The following is an 11,081-nucleotide window of genomic DNA, read 5'->3' on the forward strand; positions in this document are numbered from 1 at the left end:
TGGTATTTCGAACCGACATACGATATTTTTCTAAACAAAATCTATCACCTTCTACTCGGTAATCATAGCAACTAGCTCAGCCTCAACTCACTTCATGAAGTAATCGATGGCCACAATTGTGAACTTGATCTGCCCCTTTCTGGGAGGCAGAGGCCCAATGATGTCGATCCCCCATTACGCGAACGGCCATGGCCCACTCATAGGGGTTAGTTCTTCCGCGGGCTGCCTCGGCACGGCAGCGAATCTCTGACACTTGTCACACCTCTAGACGAAGTTCTTGGAATCCTCTTGGATCGTTGGCCAGAAATACCCTTGACGGAGTATCTTCTAAACCAAGGCTCGGTCTCCAGAATGGTTTCCGCAAATGCCTTCATGGATTTTTCAGATCATATAATCCGCTTTGTCAGTTCAGAGGACTCTGAGGTACAGCTGGGAGTACCCTTTCTTGTACAGTGTGTCGCCGAGCATCAAGTAGTGTGCTACTCTAACCTTTAGACGTCGAGCCTCCAATTTATCTTGAGGAACTTCACCCGTGGTGAGGTACTTGGTGATCGGATCCATCCAGCTTGGAGTTGTCTGCACTGGATTGACCATCTCTTAGTCAGCTCGATCAGCTCGATCGATGCTTGGACTATCTAAAAATTCCACGGGGACGACCCTCAGAATCTTCCCCTCAGTGGCTAAGGCTAGTTTTGTGAGAGCGTCGGCCCAAGAGTTTTCAACTCTTGAGATCTGGTTGATGATGCAGTCTCTGAACTTCCCCGTCAGCTCCGGGCCTCGGCTAAATAGGCTATCATCCTTGCTTCTTTGACCTCGTACTCTGTTGATATGTGGTTCAGGACGAGTTGAGAGTCGCAACACACATCGAGGAGCTGAACTCCCAAACTAGCAGCTAGTATGAGTCCAGCCAGTAGAACCTCATACTCTGCTTTATTATTGGAGGCCTTGAAGCCAAGTCTGATTGCGTACTGGATGGTGGTTGAGTCAGGAGCGACTAGGACAACCCCTGCCCTCGCTCGTTTCAAGTTGGATGATCCGTCCATGAATAGAGTCCATCCATCTCCTGATTCTGCACTCATGAGAAGAGGAGGAGCTAGAGGAGCCATCGGAGTGGCCTCTAAACTCATGTCTCCGATCTCACTACTCAGAATGGTAAATTCAGCTATGAAGTTAGCCATAGCTTGGCCCTTGATCGCAGTCCTCAGATGATACTGAATGTCGAACTCTTCGAGTTCTATCACCCATTTGGTAAGCCGCCCAGATACCTCTGGCTTTTGGAGGACTTGTCGGAGAGGAGAATCTGTGAGGACAACAATGGAGTGTGCCTGGAAGTACGGGCACAACCTCCGAGCAGAAACAACTAAGCTAAGAGCTAACTTCTCCATGCTTGAGTATCTGATCTCGGCCGGTACCATCGCCTTGCTTATATAGTAGACTAGACATTATCTATCCTCTACCTCTCGAATGAGTGTTGAGCTGACAACTGAGGCTGAGACCACTAAGTACAGGAACAAGGGCTCACCTTCCTTGGGCTTAGACAGTAAAGGCGGTGACCCCAAGTACTACTTCAGCTGTTGGAAGGCCTGTTCACAGTCCGAGGTCCATTCCTCTTTATTGTGACCCTTAAACTGCTGGAAGAATGTAAGACATCTATTGATGGCTCTGGATATGAACCGTCCGAGCACAGCGACTGGTCCGATGAGGCACTGAATTTCTTTCATAGTCTGAGGTGAGCTCATGTTGAGCAACACCTTGATCTTGTTGGGATTTTCCTCAATGCCCCTCTAGCTAACTTGAAACCTGAGGAACTTACCTGAGCTGACCCCCAAGACACATTTGGTGAGGTTCAGCTTCATGCGATACTCCTTGAAGATTAAGAAGGTCTCTCTGAGGTCTGAGATGTGGTCGGATGCTTTGATACTCTTGATGAGCATGTCGTCGACGTAGACTTCCATAGTCCGACCAATCTGTTGGGCAAAATCTAGTTCACCAGCCTCTGATATGTTTCCCCAGTGTTCTTCATGTCAAATAGCATGACCCGGTAACAGTAGAGACCCTTGTCTGTGACAAAGGTCGTCTTCTGCCTGTTTGGGGGATACATCCTGATCTGATTGTACCCAGAGTAAGCATCCAAGAAGGTGAGCCGCTCGTGGCCGGTCGTGCTATCAACCAGTTGGTCGATCTGATGTAGTGGGAAGCTATCCTTGGGGCAGGCCTTGTTCAGATCCGAGTAATCTATGCAGACCTGCCATTTTCCATTGGCCTTCTTCACGAGGACCACATTCGCGATCCATTTTGGGTAGTGACTTTCTTTAATAAGCTGATGCTTAAGAGCTTCGAAAGAAGGGCATAGTCACCTGACTATGCCATTCTCTCACTATCACTGGGAGGGAAATGACGCCCTCAAAGATCACCTTGTCTCCGAAAAATTCGCGTAGAAGGGTCTTCACGAGTCAGAGGCACGACCGGTCTATTCCCATTTTGTCGAATGCTTCGAAGTGGAGTATATTGGCCAAGCTCTAGGTGTCGACTACGATACAGTAGACTTTGCGATTGGATATCGCCATTGCCACGACTAAGGCATTATCATGGGGATGCTGGATTCCCCACGCGTCGTCCTCCGTGAACGTGAGACTACAAGGGCTTACTTGGAGCTCTTTTCTCGGCCTTTTAGCCAAGTGGATGTAATGTTCGGGGTTAGTGCTCCTGGAGTTAGCCTTGTGAGCTCGATTTGAATCTCCGCCACCGAATGGGCCACAATAGATCCTCCGGATCTCTGTGGCTTCTTTCTCGGCTCAGTGAGGCTGATCGTCTTTCTGAGCCTGTCTTTCTTCTTTCATATACTGCCGCTAATGACCCTTTGCAGATGAGGGTCTCAATTTCATCTTTTAGGTTGACACAGTCGCAGGTATTATGGTCGTGATCGTGATGGAAGCGGCAGTACTTACATTTGTCCCGCTGACCAGCATCGGTCTTCATATAGCTCAGCCAATGTAGCAATCTTTGATCTCGAATGTCTAGTAGGATTTGCTCTAGAGACGTGTTGAGAGGAGTGTAAGAGTGAAACTTCCTTTCGGGCTTCCTGCTCGGCCTCCTGTCTCGAGTAGTGTTGTTATCCGATTTTCTTTTGTCAGCATGCTGTGGTGCATCATCAAGTCGCCTCTTCCCTTTGGATGAGGACTCGGTAGTCTGGTTGCTTTTGCGTGAGCTGAAGAACTCCTCAACATTAGTGTACTTCTACACGGGGCCGTTGAGCTCACTAAGGGTTGAAGGTGGGTTCTTCTTGATCGAGAACATGAACCTACCCTCATTGAGCCCACTGATCATCATGGACAATGTCATCTTGTCTAAATAGTCGTCCACCTGCAGCGCCTCTTCGTTGAACAGGGAGATGTAATCTTTCAATGACTCCCCACTCCTCTGCTTGAGGGTCAGCAAGTGAGTTGATGGCTTCCGACTCTTCTTGTCAAAGATGAAATGAGTTGGGAACGATCTGCTGAGCTCGGCGAAGGTGCTGATTGACCTCGGCCTGAACTGTCAATACCAATTTCTTGCAACCCCTGTAAGGGTTATGGAAAAGGCTCGACACATCATTACATCTGAGGCTGACTAGATCTGCATCCATGATTGGTAGGACTCCATGTGCTCGGTGGGGTCTCCAGACCTCGAGTACTGAGCGATGGTGGGCATCCTGAACCTTGGAGGCATCTCTGCACTCATAACCTCGCTAGTAAAGGGCGGTTCAGTTTCTTCCATCATCGCTTCTACTGCGGTCGAGGTGGGAGTCTGCTGGTTCCACTGTAGAGTTTTGATTTAATTTTGGAGCTTGGCCAACTGAGTCTCCCATGGGTTCCAATTCTCGGCCATGGTTTATTGTGGGATCTCAGCCTCGGGCGTCTTGCCCCTTCTTCTCCTCTCTAGCTTGTGGCGGAGGTCAGTTGGGGCTAGCACCAAGGTCGCAGATATGTAAGTCGGTTCATCATGCCGTGTAGGTTCTAGGACTCGAACAGATTGGTTTTGGGATGTTCTGGCTTGGGAACTTACGAACAACGACTCTTCTTCAAGTATGGGTGTCACCTCTTCTGGGTTAGGAGGCACTTGCTGTTCTTTCATCCGATTGATCTCATTCCTCAGCATCTGCACTTCATTCTATAGGACCTGGTATTTACTTCCTCCACTTCGGGTCTATTGGGACGGCCCGGTTGGAGCCGATTCGGTATGCAGTAGTGAGGATGAGTAATGTTGCGTGCTTGGCTTAGGTTCCGCGGCTGCTATCGGGAGTGCTTTCTTCTTTCCTCTCATCATTACTATAAAGCTCTCTAGTCTTTTTGTATCAATTTCCCACAAATGGCACCAAAAAATGTTAATGTCAAAATCTGAATCACCCTCCGCCGAGCCCTGTGTGCTCAGAGCGAACCCTGGACCTGCACAAAGAGGAGACAAAGGAAGCCCTGGCTTAAGCAGGGGACCCTCCTATGCCTAAGTCAAGCTAAGGAAATGGGGTCCATGCAATGTAGAATAGAGTAATGGTGCCAAATATTACGTACCTTCATTTATAGAAATAACCTGTATTTATACCTGAGGGTCGTAATGAACGTGTTCGGTAATCAAGGCACGGTTATAGCCATCACGCGAGGATTATGCGGGCGCGATAATTGGCAGTTACCCAGAGATCGTGCACCGGGCATAACTCTGTTCATGCGTTACTGCTCTTGTTGACCAGGTTCCCATCTGAGCCGACCTCATAGTTCAGATCTTACTCGACAACTCGAGCCCACGAGTAAGTAGATTGTTGATATGCTAAATAGATATGAAGTAGAGAGACTCGGCTCGGAGGGACACCATCCACTGAAGCTCGCCTGCACTCTAAGTTGGCATAACCGGATCGGCGGGCCGCTGTACTCGGAGATACGGCTCGTAGGATATGGGATGACTCATTCTGAGTCTCGAGTCGGAGGTTTATCAGTCCGAGGCCTTGCTCATTGGCGCCCAAGTCAGACTTTGATGCGGCTGCGTTCGGATTTGCCCATAACAAAGCGTTTGGCTCGTACTCCATGCACATGCACTGCACTGTAAAAAAATCCAAACCGTCCAGGGTCCATTGTCCATGTCCAGAAACAAGGGAAAAAAGTGTGTTTGTGTATGAATATGTGTAGGTACATATATGTTCGTACATTAGTGGGGATCCTTTTTAAATCAAACCGCGTTATCATTGAACGTTGACAATCGCAGAAAAATAGATAACATTATCACAGAAGAATCTTGTAGGGCGATCAGAGGACAACCTCTCATTACATTTGTTATTTAAAGGTGCAAGTGCAGAGCTTCTTCAAGTGAACTACAAAGATATGAATCTTATCTTGTCTGATGCCATGCCTCCCATGCCTTCCTTGATTGCCATTCTCCTGGTAGCACTAGGAGGGTTATGGTCCTTTGCTTATCTCCTCCGTTCAATGAGAGGGAAAGGGGATGGGCCCACCAGTGTAGGAAGCAACACCAGGTTACCTCCTGGGCCAACTGGGATTCCCATCATTGGAAACCTTCATATGCTGGGCCCGTTCCCTCACCGTGACCTCCATAGATTAGCCAAGAAGTATGGCCCGATCATGTTCATGCGACTGGGACAAGTTCCCACTGTGATCGTATCATCCCCCCGGGCGGCCCAGCTATTCCTCAAGACGCACGATCTGGTGTTTTCTAGTAGGCCAATCACTGAGGTTGGGATGATCACTTCTTATGATGGGAAGGGCTTAGCTGATGCACCGTATGGCCCATACTGGCGAAATGTGCGTAAATTATGTACATTGAGGTTGCTTAGCAACCTCATGATAGACTCTTTTAGACCCATGAGGAGAGAAGAGCTGGCTCTCCTGGTGCAGTCACTCAAAGACAGTGCTCAGGCCCATTCCATGGTCGACCTCACCATGAAGGTGTCTTCTCTCAGCACGAGCATGACATGTAGGACGGTGCTTGGAAAGAAGTATACCGATGAGAGTTTTGATAAGAGGGGGTTCAAAGGAGTTATGACCTGTCGGCTATAGTAGGAGCTTTCAACCTAGCCGATTACATTCCCTATGTTGGGGGATTAGACCTCCAAGGTCTACGTCGCCGTGTAGTGGCAATCCGTAAGGTTTTCGATGACTTCTTTGAGAAGATCATCGACGAGCATGTGGCGGACCCCGACGGGAAGCGTGATTGGGATTTCATTGACTCCATGTTGTCATTTGTGGAATCCGAAGGGAATGAGTTCCAATTCGATCGTACCAATATCAAGGCATTAATCTTGGTAAGAAAATCATCATCAGCATTTAGTATTATCTCGATTAAATAGGTTCGGCTACGTGAATTCTGTTCTGCCTCTCTCTCTCTCTCTCTCTCAAATTTTATTTATTTATTTATTGCTTTTAGACGCATCGAAATAGTGGCCGTTGATTTGTATGAACCTTTACTTATGGTCCATCCATGGGCAGGTCCACCAAATGAACGGTTTGGATCACTGTAGGTAGCCGCCGTGTAACTTAGCGGTAGTGTTGCAACTGAGGGTTGCCCCTCTTCGCTCGAGTCTGGCCATCTTGGGGTTAATCTGATCCGGACATCTAGTAAGTAATTGGGCTAGACCTCTGTTTTCGTCTTCCTAAAAGGACCAGCAAGAAGGCTTGGCTTGGCCTAACTTATTTAACATTGGCGGGTTGACCACGGTACAAAAACTCGGTGTTTTGACTCCAAAATCGCTGAGTCAACTCGACTCAGCTAAGTCTCTGATCTCAGTTGTCCAGTGAACTCGGTTCATACGGGACTCATGTCCAACATGTCCATGAATCACCAGACTCGGCCTCAACTGGGTCGAGTTGCAGTGACTCAGGTGCCAACCCAGATCTCCTCATAGAAAAGCAGGGCTCTCAACAACTACAAACAAACATGAACTATTAGGTTTTGACATTTTTATTACTTAAAAATATATTTTATTTAATTTTTAAGCATTGAGTCGAGACTTTGAGTTAAGCTGATTCGGTTGACCCTTGAGTCCAAGTCTCAAGTTTTTTGAATTGTGAATGGGACCTGGCCAGCACAATCCTTAGTCCTTAGATCATGAGCTGGCTTGGGACAGGACCTGATCGCTTAGCTCATGAGCTGACTTTGGACATGCATTTTGCCTGCCGCAGGAACAACCTTTTAAAAATAAAAAATAAAAAATAAAAAGAAAAGAAGGTTGCTATTTCATTGATTTGAACAAAAAGGACTGAACAGCCTACACCATTCTACAGGCCCTTCGGGCAGTCCCAGCTACAAAATTCCGTGGGGGTCCTATCGTAAGGGGTCACAAATCGACCGCCGGCTGCGATAATATCATATGACCCGTATAGCTACATGGGTCAATATTTAGATTTGAACGTCTATGCCTGTGCTAGCATAAACGAGGTCAACAGATATTCGGAGACAACAATGCTTGCATGGGACTCCATCTAACTCACTGACGTACACATGGCAGGGTGATGGTGATGCGCCAATTGTCTACCTTGTGCCCTCAACGTGAATGCCTATAAAACTGAGAAATACTTTGATACTCTGGCTTGAGCCGCCCAAATTATGGGTAACAGTTTAGATTTATTATAAACCAGAACTTACTCTTATTCGATCATCTAAGTTATTATAAACCAGAACTTACTCCTATTCAGATCATAGTATTAGATAGCCAGAAATTTATTGGACGGTTAAAAATAATAATATGGAATGATTTTATTTTCAAGAAAGCAATATCCACGATTCTGAGGTTATGATTGCTCAATAAATCTGATTTCTAGCTTATAGCTGGGTGAAAATGGGTTTTATAATTTAATCGATTTAATTCAATTTAATATTTGTTGCGTTGACGGTTTCTAAGTGCACGTGCCTCAAGCATCACATGCAGGCTGCAGCAATAGTATCAAATGAATCCCTATCAAAATCACATATTTTCGTACTATCAAAATCCATACCGTGTTATTTCCTTCTCATGTATATGAAACCGAACTGCATTCATTTTCTTGCAGGACTTGCTTGTGGCTGCGATGGACTCATCAGCAGCAGTGATGGAATGGGCACTGGCGGAGCTCATCAAGCATCCACAAGTGCTGAAAAAGGCACAAGAAGAGTTAGAAACTATCGTTGGCATGGACCGGATGGTTGAGGAGTCGGACCTAGCAAAGTTGGAGTACTTGGATATGATAATCAAGGAAGTCTTTAGGCTTCACCCAGTGCTCCCATTGCTCATCCCTCATGAGTCCACCGAGAATTGCACGGTAGATGGCTACCTTATACCAAAAGGATCACATATTATTATAAACACATGGGCCATTGGCCGAGACCCGAGTGTATGGGTCGATCCCGAAGAAATCAAGCCGGAAAGGTTCAAGGGTACAGGTATAGATGTGAGGGGCCATGATTTCCAACTTCTACCATTTGGGTCCGGACGTAGAGGTTGTCCAGGAATGCAACTGGGCCTTTCCATGGTACGACTGGTACTGGCCCAGTTGGTGCATTGCTTCAATTGGGAGCTTCCGAACAGCATGCGGCCTGCTGACCTGGAAATGACTGAGAAGTTTGGCCTTGTGGTTCCAAAGGCCAACCATGTAATAGCCATTCCAAATTACCGTCTTCGCCATACTAGTATGGAGTAACTAAAAGTTAGGCGATATGCATGTGAGCTTGCTTAGGTTGTGTGCGCATGCGTATTACAGGTCACTTGTATATGTGTGTTAATTTGTGCAAATAGACTCTAATAATAGTTACATTATGGCTCACCATGATGTGTGCATGACATTCACTCTATCATTACGCGAGCTTTTCCATGTTTCGCTCAAAGATCAAATCTCTGGTGGGCCACACCACATGGGAGAATGGGACGAGGACTCACCATAGAAAACTCTTGGAGGTTCTCAGCACTCCGTTAGTAGTGTGTATATGGCATCCAAGTATTTCACCGGTAGTGCGCCATCAAAACGAAGGGACACCCAAAAATCAATCGTTCACCATGGATACATTTTAGATGCTATGTGGGGCCTACAGCGGTGTGTAGATGCCATCCAACCCGCCCATCAATCATGGTGAAGGAAGACCCAAAATTCAGACCGACTTAAATCTCTGGTGGCCTGTGATCCTGAATTTGGAGGCTTTACACATGATATATTGTTTCATATGGTCTGGTGAACCTGAATTTTTGATGGGCTTGACTTTTGTTTTTTTTAATGGGCCACCATGACATGTTACGATGAATAATTAGTGCCACAAAAAAAAACCATCATTTTTGTCAATGTTGTTCTTTAATTAAAGGTCTTTTCTTGATTTATCGCATATATATAAGATGACCAGAGCCACGCATTAGCCATTAGACTAGGGTTAAGAAAGATGCATAAATTCATTCACTCAGTGGATGCATGTGTGGAACACAGTGATGCGAATTTAAGGAGGGAGGGAGTGAGAGAAAATCCTCTATTTCTTGTTTGTACTTCTCTCTTTCTATAGGTGACACCCAGCGGGTGGGGAGATTTACTTTTCTCTCACTACAAAAAATACATGTATTACCGCGCAATTTCACCTGCGGCCACAACAAACTGCTTGTGTATATGAGAATCAGTGGCGTTTTTATGTGGCTGCCAGTGTATAGATAAGCCGCCGCCAGTAATTATAAACCGAAATAAATAGAGGGTTTTTTACCCCACTTTCCCAAATCGTGCCTCCATCCCCAAATCGCGCCTCCTCTCTTTTCCCAAAACCTTCATCTCCTCCCTTCAAAAACCGACTGAAAGTCTCTCTCCTCTTTCCCTCTCCAAGTCTCTTGGTCTCCTTTTTCCACTCCAGCCTCTCTTGATCTGGCTAACATTTCCATTGCTAGTTGAAGATGTTGATCTCTCGGCTATGCCCTCACTACAGGAAAAGAGGGTGAAATCGACAGTTGATGGAACCCTTTGCCGGCAAGAACCAAATCCAGCCGCCGGCAAAGGGTCCCTATTAAATCAAAATGCGAATGCCATAATATCATTTTCGGCACTTTTCCTCTCCCCGTCACCGACTCTCTCTCTCTCTCTCTCTCTCTCTCTCTTTGTGTGTGTGTGTGTGTGTGTGTGTGTGTGTGTTTGTCTTCCATCCTCCGGCCATATCTGGTCCTTTTACTCACTGCAAACAGATACAGATCTAAACCCCTTTGCGGTTTGGGGCTTTTGCATTTTATTCCCTTCCCTATCTTTCTCCCTCCTAGGTTTAGGGCTTTTGGATGAGATTCGACATATATTCTTCAATGATGGAGGCGATTATTAAGATGTGGTGGCGTTGAATTCGTAACTTGCATTTTCTTTTCTTGTGAACTAATTTGGTGAGACTTCTTTTCCCATATCATTTTCATTTCACTGTTGATAGTTACATAAAGTTAATGTAATCATATGAAAATTTTGTAACTGATCAAGAAAGTAAGAAAATAATATGAATTTCTATTTTTATTTCACTAAAGCATTTCATTATTTTTATATGAAAATCTGCATGTTAATTGTTTGAGGAAATGCCTCAACCAAGAACATTCTTGTGTTAATCATGCTAGAGGTCCTGTGTTTCAACTCTCTATACATGGGGCACAAATCGCCGTATGGTTGGATAAACCCATTATATCATCTATCTAGTTGACCCTTCTTCGGTAGACCAACACATAAATTCACAATGATTGAGGAATTTTCCCTTGTTGACCTTTGTTGTTTTCAGCCATCTGCTCGATCAAATGGCCAAAACAATTATGTCAGTTTGACTTTTGAACTGTGGTCATCCACAATAAGACCTACCATAAGGATGTTTTGGATTATCCAAATATATAGCTAGGCAGAGCTCACTAATCTATAGACCAATCAGAAGACCTCAAGGACTCCACTCGCCTACTTGATGAATGGCCTGGATGTAAGTCCAGCAGGGTACAACACTAGATACGCAGGCATTCAGAAGATGTACACGTGCCATACATTAATATAAATCAAAGAGACTCAACTGTGGAACCTAGTGTTTCAAAATCAGATTGCTTGAGCAATCCTAACCTCTGATTTGTAGAAACTTGTTAGCTAAAA

At 45.7% G+C, this 11,081-nt stretch overlaps 1 protein-coding gene and 1 pseudogene across 1 annotated transcript; one reads left to right on the forward strand and one right to left on the reverse strand.

Moving 5' to 3' along the window:
* Window positions 1-1,981: 1,981 nt before the first annotated feature.
* Window positions 1,982-4,137, reverse strand: LOC131238977 (uncharacterized). The gene is made up of 4 exons (XM_058236548.1): window positions 4,045-4,137; window positions 3,306-3,534; window positions 2,949-3,167; window positions 1,982-2,334 (listed from the first exon to the last, which is right to left on the reverse strand). Exons 1-4 carry the CDS (start codon window positions 4,135-4,137, stop codon window positions 1,982-1,984), a joined length of 894 nt encoding a protein of 297 aa, XP_058092531.1.
* Window positions 4,138-5,293: 1,156 nt separating this feature from the next.
* On the forward strand, window positions 5,294-9,084 carry LOC131240309 (cytochrome P450 71AU50-like; annotated as a pseudogene).
* The last annotated feature ends 1,997 nt before the right edge of the window (window positions 9,085-11,081 follow it).

This window comes from Magnolia sinica, chromosome 3 (assembly GCF_029962835.1).
Source record: "Magnolia sinica isolate HGM2019 chromosome 3, MsV1, whole genome shotgun sequence".
In the NCBI taxonomy this organism is placed as follows: Eukaryota; Viridiplantae; Streptophyta; class Magnoliopsida; order Magnoliales; family Magnoliaceae; genus Magnolia; species Magnolia sinica.